Consider the following 26,643-nt stretch of genomic DNA (forward strand, 5'->3'; position numbering starts at 1 on the left):
TTCAAATCTCTCTCTCTCCTCTCTCGTTCTCTCTCTCTCTCTGAGCAGTACTGTCTGAGCCCTCAATTGGTTTTCCATGGATCATTGTCATCGCCAGATTTAGCAGTGTTCCCAGGCTCTCTCTGGCATCCATTGTGAAAGAGAGATGCTTCTGAGATCGATCTATGGATTGGGAGGCTAACCTTCCGGCCCCACCTGCTCCACCGCCATCATCATCCACCAAGAACAGCCTCGTCCGTCCAATCAACAACCCCGACTTCAACCTCTCCCGTTCTTTCACCTCTACGACGTCTTCTTCCTCCTCGTCTTCATCCCCGGGCTTCGCCCGGAATGTTCAGGCTGCCTTCAAGCGCCACCGTCCTCTCGGTATCTCTCTCTCTTAGATTTTGATTTTCATTTCTTATTGATATGTAAATTGAAATTTCTTAGATTTAGGGGTTTCTTGAAGTCTTCATATGTTTTGTTGTTTAGGTTTCAATTGAGACTTGTTTAATGGTCTTTAAAAAATAAAATTGCGGAAAGAATTTGAACTGGCGTTGTGCTTCGAACTTTTTTCAATTTTTGATTATAGACCTGTCGATGCATGTTTCATGTTCCTTCCATGAGGTAAAGCTAGGACTTCAGAGCACGGAAATCAGGTTTTTATTTCAAAATTTGCTAGATTTGCTCTTTATTCAGGCTCCACTTCTATGTACTGACACAAAAATTAGTTTCCTTTGTGTGTGTGTTTGTGTTAATTATCGCTTTAGCTCCTGGATGAGGGCTTTCCCTTATGATTTAAGCTTAAGAACTTCTCAATAAAAACATGGGCTCCTTTTAAGTTTTTGCCCCCCTCATTGTACCACTAATGAGGACATTGCAGGTACAACGCATTTGAATAACATAAGACCAAGGCGCATGTTGGTTCCTCAAAGAGAAACATCGAAAGACTCATCTAGAAATCTGGGTTCTATGGAGTTCTCTAGGAAGAACCAAGATGAGATTTTGGAAAGTCGAGGTCTTGCAGTTGCAGAGTGCGGGGGAAATATAGTAAATACCGTTCTTGTTGTAGACCAAAATCATATAGATGCTTCAATCACACCGCCTTTCATGTCTGGCACCATTACAAATACATATGAAGAGAGCATTAAACCTTTTGATTTTCAGAGAGATCAACCCAGATTCAGTGCTGACCATAAAACCAATGATGTAAAGTCTCAACATCTTCCTATGGTTGACACTCAAAAGAAGGTGAAGTTTTCGTTGACAACCAATGCGGGATCTCAGGGTAATGATATTCCCAACTCAATAGTTCAGGAATTTTGGTTTGTAGATTCAATAAAGCTGTAGCAATTTTTTATGTGATTTTTGTGACAAAAACTATGAATGATTAAAATTTCATATCTTTGCACACCATATTAACAAATTGAAAGTTGGCACATAAATTTCTCTTCCATATTTTTGGCTTTTTTCGATCATCTTATCTTTGCAGGGGCCGAAGACAGAATGGCCACTGGAACAGACAACTTACCATCTCATATGGGTTCACTTGCATTGACAGAAATGGACCAGCATGCTAGTAATCAACCAGAGGCTATGGCTGCTATCAGTCATGAGTTGGACCATCAAAATTCTCACAACATAGAAGCAGATATTAGTTTGAGGTCTGATGGAGCAAAATTTTCTTTGTTCACAAAGAAAATGATGGAACTTCAGGATCATCAATGCAGAAACTCTTTACCTGGTGACATGAGCCACCCCATGACTCAATCTTCAGTTGTTGGGTCCTCTTGCACTACAACAACGTTCGTCAATTCAGCTTCTGCTCCCTTGGTTAATTCAATGACACATGGTTCACAACTGCTTCAAAGTAGACAATCTAATGTGCCTGTAGAATCTATAGGAGATTGCAATGTGAGTTCTCAACTTGTGTCACTTGGAAATCTGGTTCAACAACCTTCCATTCCTTCATCTAAGTGCTCCAGCAAAATCTCAGCTGATCGGACAGCTGCTGAAGCCCTCATGGAAATTAAAGAGTATGACCTGGCCAGGGAGCCACAAGACAGTGGGCCAGTGAAGGGTAACTTCCAAAAAGATCCTTCCCGTATAGATGAAAAATCAAACAAAGGGAAAGCTCTTACAAGTGATGTTTCTGACTTGCAATGTCAACCATCATTGTCCAAAAACCAGTCCTCAGATGTGAAGCCTTCTAAATCGGATAAACAAGAAAAAAGTGAAAGTGGTAAAACAGCACCACGAAAAAGAAATTATGATCCTGACTTATTTTTTAAAGTAAATGGGAAGCTCTATCAAAGGCTTGGGAAGATAGGTACTGGTGGAAGTAGTGAGGTTCATAAAGTCATTTCATCGGATTGCAAAATCTATGCTTTGAAGAAAATCAAGCTTAAAGGCCGTGATTATGCTACTGCTTATGGATTTTGTCAGGAGATTCTGTACCTAAACAAGCTGAAGGGAAAGAACAACATCATACAACTTATTGACTATGAGGTATGAACTTTAGACCTACTCAGTACTATAGTAAATTCAAGGTCACCCCTGATGTAAATGAGCTTATGTTATTGATGAGTTATTGCCCCTTTTTATCCCACTTCTGAAGTTACATGGAGAAGGTTGATATTTAGAAGAAGTAGGAGAGTCTAGCATATACTCATTTTTGTCATCTGCATGCCATATATATGCAATCATATGCATGCCCAAGGAAGGTTTCTTATTCAACCCTACAATGCTCAATAACCTTACAATAGGGGCTACAATTTTCAAAAGTCATCAAGCAATCTGTCAAGATCCTAGGTTTTTAATCTAGGATTTCGGGTGACAAACAAGAAGAAAAAGAAAGGGAGAGAGAAAGGAGAGAACTTTAGAGAGAAAGCCGAGAGAAAAAGAGAGGGAAGCAGAGAGTTGTAGGGAGAAAATGAGAGAAAAACTTACACAATTTACTTGATAATTTTGGTAATCTGGCATTGCTTAATATATAAAAGCTATCCAGGTTTCTTTTCCAGCATTTACCGCTAATTCACTACTTCCCCGCTACCCCATAACTGTAAATAATTCAACAACTGCTCCCAATCTCTGTTACCTGACACCAATTGCTCCTGATTATCTCTCTGATTCCCACACAATCATCCTGGGATTTGTTTCCTAAAATAATAACACTCAGAAGTCCCCCATTTCTAGGCCTTGATGACCTATCACTGGTGGCCAGGTGAAGGTGTGATGACACTAGCAAAGGGTAAGGGATTTGAGATTACAGGAGACGTAGTAGGGAGATTTGAAAGAGAGAAGTAAACTGATGAGGTGAAGGAAGAGAGATCTGAGAAGAAAGGAGAGGGAGAGCAGAAATTGCAGTAGGTGAAAGTAGCAAACACTGGCAAAGAATGGAGAATCAGGGTAGAAAAAGAAACTTCCCCCCATTTTGTCCTGTGGTAAACCCTAATCTCTCTTCAAACTACATTTAGGGTATAGGACCTTAAAACATCACCAAAAACAACACTTTTGGAAGTCTCTTAAAATTACGTTGTTCTGATACCTGTTAAAGCAAAAATGTAGATTGTTGAATTGGGTTAGTTCAACTAATTAACTGGTTGGCTTTTTGCTGCTAACCAGACAGGTCCGAGTGGCCCGATGATCAGTTCCCAGTTTTCTGGTTGGACTGGCTAGCCCAGTCAGGTTCTCTTAACCTTGATTTTAGTGTATACCCCCAAAAGTTTGGTTGCTGTAGTTTAAATACAGGCCAATTCACTCATTTAGCTTGAACTTTGCTTGAATATCTGTCAGTTCAGCAGATTAAGCTTGAACAGCCTAATTAATACCTAGCTTGGTTTAGTTAAGCTCATTTGAAGCCCTACAAAGGCTGACCTACAAAACAAATTAAATAACTGAAACCATGTATAATATTTTGACTTCATCTATATTAATATGATAACAAAACTCCTCCATTGGATATCTTTCCCTTCTTAGGTGACAGATAAGACTTTACTCCAGGAAGTTATGAATGGTTCCATGAGTAACAAGGATGGTAGAGTCAAGGAAGATGGGTGCATATACATGTTGCTTGAATATGGTGAAATTGATTTGGCTCACATGCTGTCCCAGAAATGGAAGGAAATGGACAGCACTAATTCAACCATAAATGAGAACTGGCTTCGTTTTTATTGGCAGGTATGAAAGCATTTCGTTGTTTTCCTGTTCTATCTAGTTATTCTCATAAAGAAAGTTTGTGATAATCTAAGATGTTTTTTTCCCTCTCAAGAACTTGTCAATTGTTGACTTATTCTGGTCATCATCTATGCCTCTCTATTTGTTATAGTTCCAAGCCTTTATGCCTGCACGATCCAGAATGGCAAGAACAAACTTGCCTTGAGTTATAACTGGATTGCTTTTTCTAAATCTAGTTAATTAGATCTGTATTTATTGTTGGACCCGGTCATTCCCTACACCCTCCCTGCATGGACAAATTTTGTATTAATATCTGAGGCATGTTTACATCATTCATGAACTAGAATTGTTTTCATGGCGTCTGGATTTCAAGGATAACTTTCTATGATTACCGACTTGGTAATTACATGGCTAGTGTCCTTGAACTAGGTGAATGGTTGGGGTTTGAGAACACATTTTAGAGCTTCTGATAAAGTATCTTTTTGGAATTTCCAGCTAAAATTCATAGAACATTATTCTGATGATATCATGTTTTGTGTACATCAACAATGTAAACAACCTATTTGTGCAAATAATGCAAATGCTACTGTTTCTCGATTCTTCAAAGTGTTTTTTTTTTTTTTTGGGGGGGGGGGGGCTTTTTAAAAATCAGTATGGCTAAGTGGTTACAAGAGCTAACTGAGAAGAGAAATGGGACAATAAAAATTAATAGCAGGATAACTCTGAAGCTTTTGTGTTGTACAAATTCAGGTTAGAAATATCCTGACCAAGTTCTTGTTATCAAAATGCAGTTTTAATGGCCCATTGTAGACCTAATATTTGTGGCCTTTTAAACTGGCGTAAACAATGTTTACCAAAGATTAAAAATGTTCCATAATTCTGAACTTGTAATGGCTCCTTGAAGAATAAAAAATTATGCACGTTTTAAGTTGTGCAATCTACTAGGTACAGGCCTTATGTAAGTGGCAAGCTCAAGACTTACTGGGGAATGCATTCTGCATGAATGAAACTGCACAAGCTCAAAGGTACTTGATTGAGGAAGAAACACATGGATTTTTTGGAGGTTTAAATGAATATAATCTTTATACTGAAATATCAAATAATTCCCTGATGTTTGACTTGCTTGCAAGTTTGACCTAGATTTACTAGAAGTCTAGTGAGTTTTGTCAAGATAGTTAAATTAGTTTCTACCAACCTGGTTAAATGAAGTTTTATTTTTTTTCAATGGCAGTGAACAACATATACATCCACTGATCTGTTGATGCATTCCCAGCAGTCTATTAAATCTGCTGGTGTATTTATAGCCACTGTATTTATGTGTGAGTCTGTAATGCTTGATACAGGTTTTATTGGTTATGAAGTTGATAGCCTTTTCAATTATTCTTGAAGTCCTTACAAGCTATATGGTCTATGCATAACATGCTCAGCAGAAGTATATTCTTCCATAGAAAAGATTATTTTTGCATTTCATGTTCTCTCTCTCTCTCTTTGGCTAAGACAGAAGGTCTAAATATGCTTTGAGCATTGATTTTTATTACTTAATAATGTTAAATGGACTGTTGATTACGTTGAATGTAAAAAATAATATTGATTAGTTCTGATAGGATGGATAATTCTCAAAAAGTCTGATCAATCACCATGTTGTTGGCTAATGGCTTCTCCCCACTGCTCCCGCATCCCAATTTTGTATGTTTTGTGATGTATTTTGTGAAGTTTGGATGGCGGTCCCTTGCATTGATTTTCCCTTTCTTGGAGAATGGTACCATGGCCCTCTATATTTGCTACATTACCGTTTCTGCATATTTAATCTAATAGATGAATAGGTTAATCCTGTGATTCTGTGGCAGAGAATCTGATATTTACCTTGTTTGAACTCTTGGCAGCAAATACTATTAGCTGTCAACACCATACATGAGGAACGAATAGTGCATTCGGATTTAAAGCCGGCTAATTTTCTTCTTGTCAGGGGTTCACTGAAACTGATAGACTTCGGCATTGCAAAAGCCATAATGAGTGATACAACTAACATTCAAAGGGATTCACAGGTTACTCCACATCAAATTCTTCCTTTATTTTACTGTCTGGGTTCCTATTAGAATGCATCTTCTATATTTCCGTTTGTTTGTCAACTGGCCTTCACAAGGTGGCACGCCAAGATGCTGGGGTTTACTTCTGGTTGTTACCTGAAATGCATAGAAGCTATAAATTTGGTTTTTCTACTCTGCAATACTCATCGCCTGTGAGATTTTTGCAAAATGTGATTTTGTTGGAAAAAGTTCTAGGAGACCTGAACCCGTAAACCACAAGTTCATTGAAGGCCTTGTACGGGACCTGTTTAAAAGAAAAAGAAAAACTCATAAAAGCTATAATGTTACACGGATTTTCAGTTTGAAGAAGGGGCAACAGCTCGTGTGAAACCTAAAGTGGAATGTGATGATTATTGATCACCTGATAGAGTCTATTTATTAGATGAATTTCTGGTATGACTTCCTGCTTATTTGGTGATGAATTAGTGCAGGTGGGTACATTGAGTTACATGTCTCCTGAAGCATTCATGTGCAACGAAACAGATGCCAATGGAAAAATCATAAAATGTGGCCGCCCATCAGATATCTGGTCCCTTGGTTGCATCCTTTACCAAATGGTGTATGGAAGAACGCCCTTCTCAGAGTACAAGACTTTCTGGGCCAAGTTCAAAGTCATTACTGACCCAAACCATGAAATCACCTATGAACCGCTTGCCAATCCATGGCTTATCGATCTCATGAAGAAGTGCCTTGCATGGGAAAGGAATGAGAGGTGGAGGATTCCTCAGCTACTTCAACACCCTTTTCTGGTTCCCCCAATCCAACCACAATTGCCTTGTTTTTCTCGAGACAAAAGCCTTCAACTGCTTCAGTTGATTGCTGAATCTTGCGCAAATAACCAGAGAGCTTTGTCGCTGTGCGATCAGCTTCAGGAACTATTGGAGAATCCCAGACCAGAAACGGTGTCTCAGGTATCTATTTCACAAGATGAAACAATGTAACATGATCTGTAATATCCCAAGTACTTAGCTTTCAACTCGGAGAACAGTTTGCAGACCAAGCAAAATAGTGGGAAAATGTCCACCTTTCACGAGGAGGATTTGGTGCCAGGCAGCATTTTTTGTTCGCTCGATCACCTTCTTACTCTTTTATGGTGTTTTTTCCGACTGGCTTTCCCCATTTCTCTCGGTGTAGAAATTGTCTCCTGCTGCTTGTGCATGCTAGGTTTAGTTTCTTGGTTTTTTCTCCCTATGTTGCATCTGATTCCTGTAAATTTTGGAATTGCATTGATTGTGTGGTCCATATAACCATGTAAAATTCACCGCGTTGTACTCCCAACCTGAACAATTTTGCACCAAAATTATGCATTGGTTTTCTTATTGATTGGCATATGAAGCTAATATTAGTCTAGCAAGGTTGAGCTCTGTGGGGTTGATATTGGATCAGACAATTTCAAATTACATCATGTTAAATTTAAGCCACAAAGGGTTTCTATGAAGATCACCAGGGAGTTTGGGTGAAATTTACCGTGAATATCATATCAAAAAATCAAATATCAATAGTACATTAAAAATATCTTGGACATATTACTTGATCCTAAAAAAATTAAAAAACTAGTTTTAAACTAATTTTCTTCTCTCCAACCAAAGTCAAATGCCCTTACTGAAGAATTGGCTTGAGAAGATGAATGATAACAAGAGTAGCCATTTTGGAAAGCATGTAGTGTTATTGCAAAGGGAATTATGAACCACCATGAGAAAGCAAATTTAGCTATGGCATTTGGTATCAATGCAGGTTTTTTTTTTTTTTTTAACATAAGAATCGAAGGAAGCCCCGATACATAAGCCTTTGGCAGAGACCGTCACCTTCTCCCTTATAACCTATGGGCCCGGCCCAAACCGAGCAATCAAGTCGGTCCAAGGTAAGTTCGGGTCGAGACCCGTACCCATGGCCCCCCGTATAGATAGGCGATACCTATCGCATTACTCAGGATTCGAACATACAACCTCGGCATACCCAGCACCCGAAACCCATGCGGTCGACCACTTGAGCTACCCGAGGGGTTAATGTAGGCTTTTTTTTTAGGCAGCATTAAATATGTTCTCAAGTTCCAAGATATTTCCATTCATAAAACTTGAAACAATGTGAAGCAACAGTGAGCTCACACGAGAATGACAGAAGAAAATAACCAAAGCATTTTGCTGTTTACCTCACCTATTCCATTACAACTTACAACCCAAGTGTGCAAGAAAAGTAAATTTCTTAGCGTCTTCTTTCCTCTTTGTACCTGCCAGCAGCAATTTTTGTTAAACGATATTGTCTTTCAGAGACTATATGAAGGTAAATTTCGCTAGCCATCCATTGCTGGATCTGTCTCAGATAAGAGCTTGTAAGAAGCTTCAGCCCGTGCTTCCTCTACCTTAGTCAGGAGTTCCTTCATGAAAGATGTATTTGTTCCGTGACTAATTCGCAGTACATCAACTGCCTTGGTCAGCGATTTCATTGCATTCTCTGTATCCCCAAGCAACCTGTAATAACCAAAATCTCCCTTCCACTTAAAACTTCTGAAACAGTCTGGAAAAGAAAAAAATAATAGAATCTCACAAAGCTCACAATAGAGACTTCACAATTACTTTGTCCGTCTCCTACTTTATAACTTTACCATAATTAGAATTCATAAACTTCATATAAAGTATCATTTACTTCATATTTAGTATTCAACCGTATGTCTGGTATGCATAGCATAATATAGTTAAGTTGAAACACTTATGCGCTAGTGTGTAAACTGAGAAGTAATCCCTATCCTCTGTCTTCCTTAATATTGAATTTAGCATGCCACAGAACTACAAAAATCCCAGCTGGTGCCTAATTGATACCACACAAATCTTTGAATTGAGTGAAAACATATTCATGTTATTTTAGGTTCATACGGATACTGATACTGCTTCCTCTTCATTTTCCTTTTAGTTTAAGATTTGGTAAATTTCACAAGAGAGGACCATTATAATACCGCATTACATGGCTAATTTATGTTTTTAGCACGTTCGGCACCATTTCTGTAGCATTTAGTACAAAATGCATCTATTCTTGTGTTGGTGAAGGTATACCATAAGTGGATGAGGATACAAACATCTTGTACCAGTGTCCCACCTAAAGTTAGATCCCTTACCATTTACTTCTATTCTTCCAATAAATTTGAGAGAGAGAGAGAGAGGGTGGCAATGTTCCTGGTTGCTGTTCAAAAAGCCTAAAACCTCTCTGACCAAGCCTCCCCCCCAACCCCCTCACCCATATTGCAGGCAATTCCAGATTACCAGTTGCCCCCAATGGCGGATAAATCGAACACAGAGCTTTTTTTTTTTTTACCAAGTCTAATAAGTCCATGTTTCACTATTCTTAAGCATTTGATCTAAACCTTTACATGTCTACCTTCAGAAGTACACCTCTTTTAATAAGTGATATGCAATTAGAGAAGAACCTACATTACACCCTCAATTTCTCTTCTTTTGGATCACCCTTATATCAAGTATTCCAAATGGAAGGTGGCATAAGAGTACTCAGTGAATTAAAAAGGAAAACTGAAGATCTAGAAGGTACAAATAAGCAAGCAAAGTGAATCCTAACCACTCAAGTTTCCCGCAAGTATAATATTGTAGTCCAAGCAATGGATGGAACCCTGGATATACTCCTGTAGTGAAGCAGAAAGGTCACACAATTTGCATTTCCGAACTTTAAAAAACCAACATATACATTCAAACAGTATAAAGCCTGAAGTAAGGTAAATTAAAAAAAATGCCAGATACAATAACTTTAAGAATATTTAAGAATTGATTAATATTTTGAAATCCTTTTTTTTCAATAGTAAAGGATAGAGGCTTCAAGAAAGAAATGGAATGCCCAAAGAAGAGACTCTGTAAACTCACCACTATTGGCTTTTAATGGGCTGAATTTAATGTTCTCAACAAAGTTGTTCACATTGATTTTACTTCATTAATATTTTAATCCAAATAAGTAAAAGAGTGAATCATCAATGAAATGCATCAATAGGGAAGTTAGGAAATAAAATGAATAGAACATTTTATGGAAGCTTGAAAATCATGAAGTGCCATGGCAAACAATTTTATTATTATTAATTAGGGTAATGTTAACTGTTGTCCTAAGAGCAATGGTTAAGGTGTAGTAAATGCACCTTGTTTTAACTCAAAACACTCCTATTGGATGATAATAAATGTATAATGTTTTGCAACATTTTATCAACCAATATAATTGTTTTGTGACTGAAACTAAGGTGCATTACTGCACCTTAACCATTGCCCTTATGGTTAGCATTACCCATTATGTATTTATTTATTTATTTCTTTTTTGTGTATGTTGGGGAGGGTGGGGGGGAGGTTGTTGAGAACTTTATATCAACAAGAAAAAGATGAAACCTGTAGCAACATGAATACCATCAATTTGAAACATTACATTGAATTTTCCACATCAAAGGGTTAACCGACCAAAAAGCACAGTGCACACTTGAGTCAAATTATGATGCAAAATGAGGTGAAAGAAACATTGAACCATGTTTTTCTTTTTGCATTGTAACATGCTTTAAGAGTTCTAAATGCATATGTTGTAATTTTTTGGCTTAGTGGGGATCTGCAGATGCTTATAATGCTAGTTAAATAGTTTATCAACAGAAAAGTGAGAATTTGACAGACATCGAAAACATTCAGCTATGTTGATTCTCAGGCGCAAACAGTGATTTCTAAAAAAACTCTTGAAAGGCCTAAACTGGCATTCAAATTTGTGTTCCATAATTTTTCATTTTATGATTGAATGGAGGTTACACAGATCTACAGAGCAAGGATGACCGTTCATGAATGAATGTTGTAATATTGAAGTATGAAATGAGGCATGAGACTACACTAAAAGCTTCTGTACTCTACGCCAATAGACTTTGAAAGGATAAAAGAAATGTGGAAAAAATATTTTCTCAAGGCATAACAAACTTTTGTTCCTCTATTTCAAACCTCTAGTTGGAAGATATCGAGATTGGGCGGTTCAAGAAGGAACCTTTTACTGAGGCTTGACTAAGTGGCAGAGAAGCAACTTTTTGTTTGAAATAGACAGAGTAAAGCCCCTTTGAAGGTGCCCCTACTATTGACAATTTGTCAATAATGGCACACAGAAGTGTTCTTACAATTGACAATTTGATTGAAAGAGCAAAAACTGTTACATGTGCAAAGACTGGAGACAGTTGATAACCTATTAATGTAGAGTCTAGTGGCTGGGGGCTGGGGACTTTGGGCAATGATCTTATGGATATTTGGGCTCCATTGCTTTTTCCATGGACTAATATTTTACTTTTCTCCCTTCTCCTTTACCACCCTTCTGGATAACAGCGAGAGTGGGGAGATAAGGAAGAATCCTTGATTTTTTGGCGTCCCTTAGATCTTGAAAATTTGGAAACATAATCAGAGAATCTTTAAGAGGCATGGAACCACTAGTGTTAAAAAGTATATTTATGTCCATTTTGTTAAGTCATTATTGGGCATCATACCTATGTTAGGATGAATTCTTTGTTTGACGGGAGAATATCCATTTGGCAGGTTTTTGGGTGGTCTATGTACAGAGTTGGCAAACCCTTATAACATGATTCGGATCTGATGATTCTGATCATAGAAAAGATTCTCCTCAAGCAAACCAGCCTATCCTCTGATTAGGCTTACAGAGTGCTTGACTAAGCTTATGATACATCTGAAAGCCGACAGCCAATAAATGCTTGTATATAATCAATAAGTAATTTAATTTATGACTGACCTATTAGATCCTCCAGAACTCAATGAATTCAGTACATTACTTATTCCCAAATAAATAATAAATAACAAAAAACAAGAATTGTATGTCATTATATTCAAGAAACACAAACATCTTTTAACCAACCAAATGCAATCGTTGAAGTGGAACACTAAACAACTATTACCATAATCTAAACTGGACAGCCTGTTAACCCTGGAGAGATGCATCAAACTAGGAGCTAGTCAACAGAATAATAGAACTCAGTAAGCAGTAAGAGATACACGTACTTTCATAAACTGGAATGGTCAATTTGCAATATGCCAGAGCATCCTTCCAATTTTGCAGCTCCATAAGTATCTAAAGAGATGCAGAGAGTTTGTTTTAGTTGATTTTATTCATAAAACTCACGAAGAACCTCCATGTATAAACATATGCCAGAAGCATAGAATGGCATATGGGCCTGTATATAAAATTACAAACAGTATTTGGGAATTGTCAATCGGCAATATGCTATTTATTAATTTTTTCCCACAAGTAAATCCGTAATATACAAGATCTTTGTTCCACTCTTCCACATACACAGAATATATTCATCAAACTCAAAAGAATATCAATCTATAAACATCAAGAATTGGATGTAGATGCCCTACATGTGATATAAGCAAATATTTAATGAATAAAAGATATTGTAGACATTGAAAATCCACATAAGAACAAGATACCCAATTTCCCAGTGTAATATTGAGCTTAACACTTCTTAGTTCCTAATGGAACTAAACCGAGCGGGCAAGATTTAGCAATACTTGTCTCAACAAAGAACTGAATTACTTCAAATACACACCCTACCCCCCGTCTTCACATTTGTGGCTAGAGTTCACAGCATAATTAGTATACTTGTGTAGAAACTGTAATGATTTTCTAGGGTCAATCACCCTTTATACACGAGAAGAATTACAAAATAAGCAAGAATAAAATAGGAAGCAGAACAACTGGAATCAAATTTGTACAAGAGTCAAGCCATAATTATAGGAATAATCCCACAATCATGGGAAGCAAGATGATTGATTGATTGATTGATTGATATGATTTCGAACACTCCCCCTCAAGCTACAGAGTATGTCTTAACCATTCCCAACTTAATCTCCTGAAATCTTGCTGGTGGAAGACCTTTAGTTAGAATATCTACTAATTGGTTTTCTGTTGGCATGTAAGGAGTGGTTATTAAGCCACTATCTAATTTTTTATTTTTTTTTCATAAAATGTCTATCAATCTCTATATGTTTGGTACAGTCACAATAAACTAGATTGGGCACAATACTAATAGCAGACTTATTGTCACAATACAGTTTCATTGTCCCTTCTGGTCTGATCTTAAGATCATTCAAAATAGTTCTTAACCATAGAAGTTCACATACTCTATGAGTCATATCTCTAAACTCTACCTCAACACTTGATCTAGCAACCACACTTTGCTTTTTACTCCTTCATATGACCAAGTTTTCTCCTAAGAATGTACAATAACCTAATATGGATCGGTTGTCCATAAGTAAACCTGCATAGTCAACATCAGAATAGGTTTCTAAAGTCATACTACAATTGTTCCGAAACATGATTCCTCTTCCTAGAGTAGGATACAATTTATAGCCTGTAGGTGTTCAATGTTCTTCCCTTGGGTCATGCATAAATTGACTGACTACTCCCACAGAATAAGCAATATCAGGCTTGGTATGGGACAAAGATATTAATTTGCTAACTAACCTTTGATAACTGCCTTTATTAACTGCACTGCCTCCATCTTTTGCTCCTATATTGTGATTTGGGTAAATGGGAGAGCTTGTTGCTTTGCTGTTAAGTTTCTCTGTTTCCTTTAAAAGGTCCAAAATATACTTTTTTTGGAGATAAGAATATACTATTTTTGGAGTAGATTACTTCAATTCCAAGAAAATATTTCAGCCTCCCAAGATCTTTAATTTCAAATTCTCATGCCAGATGTTCCCTTAGAGCAATTCTTTCAATATCATCAATATAAACTAATAAGGCTGTGATCTTACATTTTCCATTATGTTTTATGAATAGAGTATGATCTCCTTGACTCTGTTTATATCTCATTTGTCTCATTGCCTTTGTAAATCTTCCAAACCAAACCCTTGGAGACTGTTTTAATCCCTATAAGGCCTTTTTTCAAATGACACACCTTATTATTGCCAAATAGTTTTCCGAACCCAGGTGGAGGCTCCATATAAATTCCTCTTCTAAGTCACCATGGAGGAAGGCATTTTTAACATCAAACTGCAATAGTGGCCAATTAAAGCAAGCAACAAGAGAAATGAGTATCCTAACCGTATTCATCTTGGCTACAGGAGAGAATGTTTCTTGATAATCTATCCCATATGTTTGTGTATATCTTTTTGCTACCAATCTTACTTTGTATCTTTTAATTGTCCCATCAATTTTGTATTTCACTGTAAACACCCATTCACATCTCACTGGTTTCATATTCTTTGGTCTAGGTATAACCTCTCAAGTTTTGTTCTTTTCTAATGCTTTCATTTCCTGCCTCATAGCAAGTGTCCAATTCTTATCCTTTAATGCATCATGAACCGACTATGGGATTTCTATAGTGTCCAATGAAGTAAGAAAGGCTTGATATTGAGACAATAGTCTATGGTTAAATACAAATTGGGATATAGGATATATAGGGTGTTTTGTGCATTGGCGGGTACCTTTTCTTAATACAATGGGAAGATTGAGATCATTAGACTTAGGCTCTTCTACAAAGATTGGAGAGGGGATAGCGATATTACCTTTAATTAGATGGGAATCTCAACATTGTGTTGGTTTAGGATCAACTTCCTTCTTGAATAAACGAGAGTTTCTCTTGGATTCAAGGCTCATCAAAATCAATATCTGACTGAATTGGGGAGATTTTTTATGGAGAGGGAATAGAGTGAACATGATTCTCATCCATGGTAGATTGAGGAGGAGATCAGGTAGAACCGTAGAAGGTTGTGATGGAAGGGATTCAGGTGATTGAAGTGAAGAAGGCTAACTCGGTTGAGAATATGAAGGAGAAGAGAAAAGATTTAAATGGATGTCTAGAGTGAGATCCTCATCTTTACAAGAGTGCTCCCCCTAAAGATGAGGTTGGGAGAAAGGAAAAAAGGGGTATCTTCGTGGAGAGTAGCATTCATGGAAACAAAGAGTTTGCAAGAGGATGGATGATAGCATTTATACCCTTTTTGCGTGTTGGAATATCCAAAGAAGATACATTTGAGAGGGTCAAGTTTATCACGGTTATGTTGATATTCATCAACATATGCCGTGCACCCGAAAACTTTAGGGGACAAAGTTGAGGAAATGGAGACAAAAGGATAGTGTTTCATTAAGAGCCAAATAGGGCTCTTGTTGTCAAGGGATTGAGAGGGCAAGCAGTTAATCAAATGAGCTACAGTTAATATAGTGTCTCCCCAAAAATGTTTAGGAACAAACAACTGAAATAAAAGGATTCGTATGACATTTAAGTGGTGACAATTTTTCCTTTCAACCACGCCATTTTGTTAGGGGGTGTCCACACAAAAGGACTTGTCAATAATGCCTTCTTTTAGAAAAAAAAAAATGATTTAGACATTGGTTGAAGTAATCCTTGGCATTATCCAATCGAAACCTTTTGATAGATACTCTAAATTGGGTTTTTGATCATTTGACAAAAATTGGGAAGAAAAGTAGAAACTTTGGATTTGTCTTTTGAAGAAATCTTCTTTTTGGGAAGAATAATACTCCGTCAATTATTCCCTTGAAAATGCCACAAATATATATACAGTGGATCCTAAGAATTCTCCTAAACTTTAGAGATTAAATTCCTACTTTGTAGGACTAGATTACAACAACCTTAAATACAAATAAATCTAATAAAAGCAAGAAAAAATATAACAGTAATATAAATCAAGATAAATCATAGAGGATAAATTAGCCGATAACGAGCTTAGTAGCTCGGCAACTCGACCATTAGCTCGGCCTTCCATTAGTTCGGAAGCTTAGCCTCATCAGCTCGTCAGCCCGACCTTTCATTAACTCAGCAGTTCGGCTTCATTAGCTTGGCAGCTCGGCTTCATCAGCTCGGCCTCCCAACACTCCCCCTCAAGCTGAGGAATAGATACAAGTCATTCCCAACTTACCAATTAGTAACTCAAACCCTGGCTTTGCAACAGTTTTTGTGAAAATATCAGCTACTTGATTAGTAGTTGGAATGTAGGATAAGCTGATTCCTCCTTCTTCAATTTCTTTCTTTATAAAACTCCTGTCAATTCTTACATGTTTCATTTAGTCATGCTGAACTGGATTCTTCACAATACTGATAGTAGACTTACTATCACTATAAACTTCTGTTGGTTGTGATAAGGATATCCCCAAATCCTCCATTATCCTTTCCAGCCAAATAACTTCACATATCCCTTGAGCAATGGCACGAAATTCAGCCTCGACACTGCTTCGAGCCACTACGGATTGCTTTTTGCTTCTCCAAGTAACCACATTACCCCATAGCTTGGTGCAATAACCTGAAGTTGACATGTTATCCTCATGTGAACCAGCCCAATCGGCATCCACAAAACATTCAATTCTTCTTTCATTAGTTTTCTTGAACATCAGCCCTTTCCCAACCGTTCTCTTGAGGTATCTTAGAACATGGAACACTGCATTCATATGTTTTTGAGTAGGAGAATGCGTATTTACTTATGACACTTACTGCATAAGCTATGTCTGGCCTTGTAAGTGACAAATAAATTAATCTACCAACCAACCTTTGGTACCTTTCTTTTTCAACAAGAGTATCTTCTTTTTCTTCGACATTCCAACCCTTTTCTAGAGGTGTACCAGTCGGTTTGCATGCTAACATCTCAGTTTCCTGTAACAAATCAAGTGTGTACTTCCTTTGAGAGATGAATAGCCCTTTACTCCGAGCTACCTCCATCCCAGAAAGTATCTCATGACTCCTAAGTCTTTCACTTCAAATTCAGTTTTTAATTGCTTCTTCAAATTTTCAATTTCCTGTAAGTCATCACCTGTCACAATAATGTCATCAACATAAACAATTAATATGACCTTTTTACCTTCTACTGTAGACTTTATAAACAGGGTATGGTCAGCTTGCCCTTGCTTATATCCCAAACGATTGAGAGTTATGCTAAATTTCTTAAACCAAGCCCTTGGAGACTGCTTTAATCCATATAAGGATTTCTTTAATTTGCACACATTTCCACTGCCAATTTCCTGGTCAAATCCTAGGGGTATTCTCATATATATCTTCTCATCCAAGTCACCATTTAAAAAAGCATTTTTAATATCAAATTGAAATAGAGGTCATTCAAGATTAATAGCAAGAGAAATTAATACCTGAATTGAGTTGAGTTTGGCCACAGGAGCAAAAGTCTCCTCATAGTCAATACCATATGTTTGAGTAAACCCTTGTGCAACCAATCTTGCATTGTATCTTTCAACACTTCCATCTGCATTATGCTTTACTGTGAAAACCCATCTACAACCAACCATCCTTTTGTTTGAAGGCAGTTTAACAATCTCCCCTGTGTTATTTTTCACCAAGGCACTCATCTCTTCCATAGCTGCAACTTTCCACTTAGGATCACTCATAGCCTCTTGAATATTCTTTGGAATGACAATGTTGTTAATACTTGCAACAAATCCCTTGTACTGAGGAGATAACTTAGCATAAGTCAAGTGATTAGACATAGGATACTTGATACAAGATCTTACCCCTTTCCTTAGAACAATAGGCATAGCCCAATCCAAATTATCACTGCTGGTAGACTCATTCTCAATGCTGTTTTCTGATAAACCAACATCTGGAAGTGATGATTGGTTTTGTTGTCCCTTAGGATGGGCCTTTAAACGTCTAGAATACACTTGCAAAGGATTTTTAGCAACTGAATATGGAGTTGGAACATGAGGTTCAGCTGTAGTTTCTGGCTGAGAGGATGGCGGAAAAGATGGATTAGGAGAAATAGGAGAAGAGCTTGAAGGATCTACCCTTATGCTATCGGAAAGGATAGCATGCGGAGAGGCCATAAATTCTCCCCCTTGAGAGCATAAGGGCAGAGGAGCATCAAAGAAATAGGATTAGGATCCGGGAAGGATGGAGATGCAGCAACTGAAACTAGTGAGGGGTAAAATGATTGGTCTTCATAGAATGTGACATTAGTGGAGACCAAGACTTGTCTTTTGAGAGGGTTATAGCATGTATAACCTTTTTGGGAAGGAGAGTACCCAATAAAGATACATTTAAGGGCCTTGGGGTCCAACTTTGTACGGTTAAGCTGATTATTGTGAACATACATTGGGCAACTGAAAATTTTTGGAGGAAGAGAATGTAAATGGCTGACAGTTGGGTAGAGAGAACAAAGGACAGCAAGAGGGGTTTGAAAATTTAGGGTCTTTGAGGGAAGTCTACTGATCAAATATGCAACTGTAAGGACTGTTTCTCCTCAATAGAAATGTGGAACATGGGTGGTGAACATCATAGCGCGAGCCATTTCTAGAAGATGGCGATTTTTTCTTTCCGCTACACCATTTTGCTGTGATGTGTATGAACAAGAGCTTTGATGTAAAATGCCATGTTCGGATAAATAATTGGTAAGGTCATGAGAGAAATATTCTCGACCATTATCAGTACGAAGAATTTGGATGGAAGTTTGAAACATATTTAAGATGAGTGTGAAATTTCTTAAAAATGTTGCAAGCTTCAAATTTTTCCCTCATAAGGTACACCCAACATGCCCTAGAATGATCATCAATAAGGGTTATAAACCACTTAGAACCAAAAATATTAGGGGTTTTAGATGGTCCCCAAATATCACTATGAATTAAATGGAATGGTTTAGATGGCTTATATGATTGAATTGGATGAGAAGAACGAGACTCTTTGGCAATGGTACACTGTTCACATAAGAAAGTTTGATTTTTATTGATGAAAAAATGTGGATATAAGAATTTAAGATAAGGAAAACTTGGGTGACCTAAACGATTATGCCACAACAAAATCTTGGCATTGGTTGTGGCTGTCAAAACAACCTTATTTGTAGAAGAAAAAATCCTATCCTCTGTCAAATAATAAAGCCCATCCTTAGCTTTAGCATTGCCAATCGTCCTCCCTGATACTTGGTCCTAAAATAAGCAATATGAAGGAAAGAAGGTCACACAGCAATTCATATCTTGAGTAATCTTATGGACTGACAGTAAATTGCATCTTAAACCAGGAACATGTAGTAGAACTGATTTAAATTTTAAACCAAAAATACAAAATTGTTCCATGTCCTTTGGCTGGAGAGGTGGTACCATCAGCCATTGAAATGTTTATAGAGTTGTCACACGGGGTGTATTCTGTCATTGAACTAGCTGAACATGCCATATGGTCGGAAGCACCCGTATCTACTATCCATGTATTCTTAGAGAGTTTGTTGGAACTTGGAGAGTAATGGGGATTACCTTGTAAAGCAGTAGCTGCCATGGGAGGACTTGGAGAGGATATACCTTGATTCAACAGCTTATACAAGGTTTGGATCTGCTCCTCTGATAGGTTAAGGCTGGTACTGCTTCCTGCTTCTTTTGGTGCATCAGCTATGTAGGCATTCCTTCCACTCTCCTTTTTTCCTCTTGGCTTCCAGTTAGCTGGTTTCTCATGAATTTTTCAACATGTTTCTTTGTTATGATATGGCCTTTTACAGTGGTCACACCACTGCTTCTCTCGTCCTAGATTCCTTGGTTGACTCTCTTCTTGTTTAAAACTTGCTAAAGCAAAATTTTGGTGAGTTAAAGGGGACTCACCTTGCTGATTTAGCATTATCTTTCTTCGGCTTTCCTCCCTTCGAACCTCAGTAAAAACTTCTCGAAGTGAAGGCAAAGGTTTTGTACCCAAGATTCTCCCTCTTACTTCATCCAAATCATGGTTAAGGCGATGTAGGAAATCAAACACCTGATCCTTCTCAATCATCTTACTATATTTTGTATTATCCATAGAACATTCCCAATTAATGGTGTAAAACATATCCATCTCATGCCAAAGTTCAACCAAAACATTAAAGTAATCCGTAACATTTAGATTACCTTGTCGTGTGGTCCTAATGGCAGATCTGATCTCAAAGCATTGGGATGAGTTCTCCAAATCTGAGTACATATCTTGGACTGAACCCCATATCTCCTTTGCGATTTTATAGAATAGGCAAGTTCTTCCTATTCTAGGCTTCATCGAATTGATCAATCAGGCCATTATGCTAGAATTCTCGGCTTCTCAAGTACCATATGTGGCTGCTGTGCTCGGTAGAGAAGGAGTAGAGCCTGTTAAGTAACCAGCCTTGCCTTTTCCCTTGATAACCAGCATAACTGACTAAAATCATTCCCTAAAGTTACTCCCATTCAACTTATAGTGAGTAATCTATATAGGAAAATGATCAATTGAGTTGCTAGAAAGAGACAGATTGATCGGAGAACTTATGGCAAAAACCTCGATTAGAGTGGGATTAGGTTGAGTATCAGCCATTGATGAAACAGGGTGTAGATTGATGAAACAAGGTGTGGATGGAAAAGTAGAATAGAGGCTGCTTTAGGATTGAAGAGCAGGATCTGATACCATGAAGAAATCTTCTTTTTGAGAAGAATAATACTCCGTCAATTATTCCCTTGAGAATGCCACAAATATATACGCAGTGTATCCTAAGAATTCTCCTAAACTTTAGAGATTAGATTCCTACTTTGTAGGACTAGATTACAATAACCTTAAATATAAACAAATTTAATAAAAGCAAGATAAGATATAACAATAATATAAATCAAGATAATTCATAGAGGATAAATTAGCTAATAATGAGCTTAGTAGCTCAGCAACTCGACCATTAGCTCAGCCTCCATCAGCTCGTAGATCGGCCTTCCATTAGCTCGGAAGCTCGGCCTCATCAGCTCGTCAGCTCAGCTTTTCATTAGCTCGGCAGCTCGGCCTTCCATTAGCTCGGCAGCTCAGCCTCATCAGCTCAGCAGCTTAGCCTTCCATCAACTCGGCTTCCCAACATCTTTCATGAGGTAAACCCAAGTGACTAGTGTAATCATCAATGAAAGAAACAAATATCTAGCCCCCGTGCAATTGCGAACCCTTGAAGGACCCCACACATCACTATGGATTAAGAAAAAAGGTAAAGCAAATCTTTTATTAACCAAAGGAAAAGAAGTTTTGTGATGTTTAGCAAGTTCACAAACTTCACAATGAAGAGTGTCTAGAGATACATTATGGAACAATGAAGAGTGTCTAGAGATACATTATGGAATAAGGCTGGAAACATAGTTTGTAAAAGTCTAAATGGAGGATGCACAAATCGACAATGTTATAGCAAGTTCTTGGGTAGGTTCTTGGAAGCAGTAGCATGAGAGGAGGTATGTTGTGATGAGAAGGTCAATTGTTATCTTGGTCCATTAGAACTGCTCATTACCTCAAGATAGTAGAATCCATCCTTAACCTTAGCAAGTCCAATCCTCCTCCCTAAAGTCTGGCCCGAGAAAACACAGTGTGTGTCGAAAAAAGTAAAATTGCAGTTCAAAGGTTTAGTAATATGGCTTACAAAAGATTGGTGGATAGGTTTGGAACATAAAGAACATTGTGTAATGGGATGTTTGGGATGAGGTTAGTATCGCCTTGACGGGCAATTGGAATATGAGAGAGCCATTTGCAACAGCAATCCCTTTATTTCTCGAAAGAGGTTTATAGGTTTCAAATAAGGTGGGACATGGTGTCATGTGATCGATTGCTCCCGAGTCAAGAATTCTTGAACTATGATATGGGCTTTCATTAACATTAAGGAATAACAAAAGAGACATTTACTAGAAGTAGCTAGAAAGCATGCAAAATTGGAGCTAGAAAGGGATAGAATAAAACCTCGCAACTTCTCAATTTCTTCCTTACTCAACCCATGGAGTTCATCATTATTGGTAGATTTATCGTGTGACTGATCTTCCATTTTGGCAAGGTTAGCAGACTGTTGTGCCTATCCCTCGAATCCACCAATTCTACTAAGCACCTAAGCTTTTCCATGAATCTTGAAACAATTTTCTCTCATGTGGCATGGCTTCTTACAAAACATGCACCAAGACCATCCTTATTGGATGATTTAATGCGATCGTTCTATCCTCCTATAGTTGGCATTCCTCCATTAGTTTTCCTCGATACCATGGCATATCCTTTGGTTTGCTAGGACTCCAACATGACTAAGCGTTGTCACGAACCTAGGGTTCCTCCATTAGGGTCCGTTTGGCCTCAACCATGCACCCATGTTCATAACAACTAAAATTCTAACAAATTGCAAAATACCCTCTAACAACTATTTATATCCCTATTACAATTTTGCCCCTCTATTTCTCCTAGGGTCATGACAATTCCCCCCGCCTTAAAAGGTTTCTTGTCCCCAAGAAACTTATTACCACCTAGTCGTTGCTTCTTTATCCAATGCTCATCTTCACCCATTGGTTTCTTCTTCACCTTTTCTTGTTTTTATCTCTTATTTCCCTTGTCTCTCGCTTCCTCTTTTCTTTTTCCTCAACAATAACATCATTATGACTTGTTGCAACACCAATTTCAGCCATCCACCTCTTCCTTATTGCCGTTAAAAATGGTTCCAAATGTGCCGTCAGCCCTACAACCCATCCTCCAACTCTTCTAGCTGCAATGTTAACTTTACTTTGTCTTGTGTGCCCGTGTCAATGACATACATGTGAGATGTTCCAAGCAAGGTGCCTGGTGCAATCCTTTGTTCCTTCTCTTTAGACTCTTTATTCTATTGTTTCAGGAGATCAATGGCATCAGGAGTCTCCACACCAATGGCAGTGCTTGAGAGGATGCCAATTAATTGAGTGTCATCCTCCACTTCCTCCTCCCCAATCTCTTCTTCCATGTACTCTTCAGCCCTCTCCACAACCAAGACCAAGGGAGCAGTATGCTTAGATCCTTCCATATCTTCAGTAGGGGCCTCCTCAAATGGAAATACTTTTACTTGTTGGTAGTTGGAGTATACCAAGGACTTACTTTCAGCAAGGTTGTCCTCCTTCGGCTGCTCCACTTTAAGGAATTTGTCCTTGTTAAAACTTCCTCGATAATCATCGAAGTATTCTGCGGGAAACTTGCAATGATACTTCTTAGTTAGTATCATTGCAAATTCCTGCAGCTTCTCACGGAATATTCGACCGAATTCCTTGCACTCTTCATGTATCCCATTGGTTGTTTCCTTGCACCTTAGATTGAACTAATTATCCATTTTCTTTTCCCATGTCTCACGATTCTGGCCAAACCCATCATGGTTTCTGTTATATCCAACTGAGATTATAGCATTCTGCTTCATGTATGCACTGCCTCCCCTAGCTTCACGAGTAGGACACCCCACTGAAAATGTAGCCTTATTCTGCTACAATTGAGTCTCCCATGGCCTCCTCATGTGCGCACTGCCTGCCTTGGCAAAACTTTCACTGGCAGAACGAGACACAAGCCAAGAATTCGGAGCGTTGTCCACCCTGTTTCGCCTCCCAAATTCAAACGTCTAAACGAAGGGTTGCTCTCTCTCTTGGAAATTAACCACGTAAGCTGGCAATAGCCTAAACGGATCGAAATTTACCTGGCTAGCTTGCCGATGACTTCCGCCTTCGGAACTCCAAACCTCAATGCTACGACAATCGTCTATCACCCCAGATATGTGAATCAATTTCTGGAAATCAGCCTGTATCTACTTCCCTAGAAATTCCGCCCAGCCAAGTCGTCTTCTAGCCTTCTCACCCTAGACCTTAACTACGGAAACTAATTTCCTTGCCTTCAACTCAAATCAAAATCAGCCAAAGAACAGCTACTGCCCAATCACCGTCCAAGGCTCCCAGCCCAATTTGCAATTGTTTCTGATTCCAAAATCACTAGAACTCATTGCTAGTTCAACCGCTACACCCACTCTCGAGTTCAATTCTCAACGTTTTGGCTGTGCAAATACTTCCAGAACTTGATTGAATCGGTTCGGCCTCTAGATTCACCTCACGAAACGTCCACTATAGTTCACCGTCTGGATCGGAATCCCCAACTGATCAAAGCGGCAGCATCAACAACGCACCTGATTGAATTCACGCTCACCTCACCTAGAATCGCATCTCACCATTTGGATCATACTTGCTTGCTCGTGCTTTCCTCACCCATTCACCGTCAGTTTGGGTCGGAATCACCTCCACTCTAATTTGCTAGAACCACCTATGACCAGCAACTCGCTGATGTTAAATAGTGGCGTAGGAAGTTGATTCTCGTCGTCAACTTCCTAATTTGCATCAATTGCCGAAGGCCGCCCGAGTTCTAGCGAAAAAAAGATCACTCTGAATTGGCCTTGGTTAACAAAGAGAACCGCCAATCTCAATTTCCAATCCTTCAAGTCACCTTTGAAGTGAGTCTCGTCCTCGCCTTCAGCAACCTGACTCGCCTCCGACACTACTACTTGAATAGGCCAAACGATGCGCAAACAACAGGCCAAGAGCTTCCAAGAACCGGTGGCCCTAATTAACCTGGTTGTGACAGCCTTCCTCACCCATGTCGTCACTCCAATGGAGTTCTCGCAACTTGTCTTCTGCTTACCCAATCACCGACCATTTCTCTGCACCACCCGCGGAATTCACTGCTCAATCAATTTCGACAAAAGTCATCAGAATCAATTTACCCACAATTGTATGAACCACAACCGAAGAAGTACTGCTCTGCTTCGAATCGGCTTGATTACTTCATAATCGGATCGGACAAGGACAACTACCGAATTTTAGCACTCACAATTGAGGAACAACTGCTCTGATACTATTTGTCACGAACCTAGGTTCGTGATAGGTTAGAAGAGGAATTGGAAGGAATTGAGGAAGGGAATTAAGGGAGAACAGAATAGAGAAGAGGATTAAAGGGGAAATCGGAGGGAGATTGAGAGAGAATGGTAGAGGGAATTAGAATTTCATTTATCATTTCAATCATGCTTTCTTCCTACAACAGTGGCTTATTTATAGCCCACTGCTCCTGCACCCATGTGCAGTCCGTTTGGCCTCAACAATGCACCCATGTGCATAACAACTAAAATTCTAACAAATTGCAAAATACCCTCTAACAACTATTTATATCCCTATTACAATTTCGCTCCTCTATTGCTCCTAGGGTCATGACAAGCGTTTGCTTTCTTCAACCCTTTAACAATGGAAAAGACTTCACTCAACAGTGGTAACTTTTCTTTTCCAACAATTTGAACTCAAACTGGATCAAACTCTGAGTTTAACCCTGTTAGAAACTCAAATACTCGATCTCTTTCGACGAATTCCTTCAAAATTTGGGCATCCTCGCTTTCTTTCATTTTTAGATTTTGATAGTGGTCAAGTTCTAACCATAGGCCATTCATTGTAGACGAAATTTTAGTTTTGATCTCATACATGAAAGCCAAATCCTGCAGTATGTTTTCCGAACAGTTTCCCATACCTCCTTGGCAGTTGATAGGAAAATGTAGTTGCGGCTGATTTCAGGCTGCATGGAATTCCACATCCACAACATGATTGCAGAGTCCTCCTCATCCCATGCTGCAAATCTGGGATCGTCTTGTTGTGGACCTGTTCCATCAAGATGACTGAGTTTTCCTTTTCCCTTCAAGAAGGTTCTCACCACTTGAGACCACTGCAGATAATTTCTTCTATCAAATCTGTAGGATGGATTCAGGTTTTGGAGGTCACTAGTTGTACTACTATAAATGGCTCCAAATGGCATACCAGTGTTCAGAGTTAGGCGAAGTTGTATTGGGGTTGTTAGTTGCTGAAACTGAAGACATGTCTCGTCGGTTGGGTCAAACAACAGAAGATGAACAGAAGTGCAGAGAAGTCTTTCTACTATTAAGGTCGAGAAAGAACTGGAAAGATGGAAAAATGCTAGCAATGAAGGCCTAGCAGCGACACAAATAAAGAAGAGCAATTGCACAGCAGAATCATAGCAATGAAGGCTCTGATACCATGTAGAAACTGTAATGATTTTTCATATTTTTACAGTTATATACAAGAGAAGAATTACAAAATAGGAAAGAATAAAATAGGAAACTATGAAATATGAAGCAGAGCAACTAGAATCAAATTTGTTCAAGAGTCAAGCTATAATTATAGGAATAATCCCACAATCATGGGAAGCAAGATGATTGATTGATTGATTGATATGATTTCCAACAACTTGCAACTATTTAAACATAGGGTTGACAGTAAGGTTTGACCCTAGGATCATTTTCTGTTCCAATATCATGTGATTTTTGACTACTAACTCATACTAAAAACTTAAATTATTAGTAAATGAGCCCAACAATGTCTATCAAGTTGTCCAACATTCTCTCTTGCATGCAACTTGGATGTGGATGCAAGTGCATTAACACACATAAAACCTACTGGACCCAGACAATATCACGTTAAGTTTCCATTTGTTCTGCAAGTTTAAGCTATTAAAAGAAGGGGCCTAACAATGTATATCAATCTTTCCAACACTCTCCCTCATGTGCAACTTTCATGTGGACAAAACTGCACCAAAATGCACAAAACAAGAGAAATGCACATAGTGAGACTGAACCCAGGACTTCATAAAACCAGAGCTTTGTTACTATTTAAA

The 26,643-nt window shown here is 38.4% G+C and overlaps 2 protein-coding genes across 7 annotated transcripts in view; one reads left to right on the plus strand and one right to left on the minus strand.

The window, feature by feature from the left end:
* On the plus strand, nt 1-7,571 carry LOC127808976 (serine/threonine-protein kinase MPS1). 2 transcript variants are annotated; one of them, XM_052347743.1, is made up of 6 exons: nt 1-366; nt 863-1,267; nt 1,472-2,487; nt 3,958-4,158; nt 6,039-6,200; nt 6,674-7,571. In XM_052347743.1, exons 1-6 carry the CDS (start codon nt 165-167, stop codon nt 7,181-7,183), a joined length of 2,496 nt encoding a protein of 831 aa, XP_052203703.1. In that variant the 5' UTR covers nt 1-164; the 3' UTR covers nt 7,184-7,571. The 2 variants fall into 2 exon arrangements, with proteins under 2 accessions (XP_052203703.1, XP_052203704.1); XM_052347744.1 differs by having other exon boundaries at nt 1,541-2,487.
* Nucleotides 7,572-8,247: 676 nt separating this feature from the next.
* LOC127807599 (histone-lysine N-methyltransferase ASHR1) overlaps nt 8,248-26,643 on the minus strand; it is a 60,614-nt gene continuing 42,218 nt past the window's right edge. Inside the window, exons 11-13 of one of the 5 annotated variants that reach the window (XM_052345600.1) lie at nt 12,254-12,323; nt 9,807-9,870; nt 8,248-8,710 (exon numbers count right to left, since the gene is read on the minus strand). In XM_052345600.1, coding sequence (XP_052201560.1) covers nt 8,533-8,710; nt 9,807-9,870; nt 12,254-12,323 — 312 coding nt within the window. In that variant the 3' untranslated portion in view covers nt 8,248-8,532. The remainder of the gene's footprint in view (nt 8,711-9,806; nt 9,871-12,253; nt 12,324-26,643) is intronic. The other 4 variants (XM_052345597.1, XM_052345598.1, XM_052345596.1 and 1 more) reach the window with 4 other exon arrangements.

The sequence above is a fragment of the Diospyros lotus genome, chromosome 8 (genome assembly GCF_014633365.1).
Source record: "Diospyros lotus cultivar Yz01 chromosome 8, ASM1463336v1, whole genome shotgun sequence".
NCBI lineage: Eukaryota > Viridiplantae > Streptophyta > Magnoliopsida > Ericales > Ebenaceae > Diospyros > Diospyros lotus.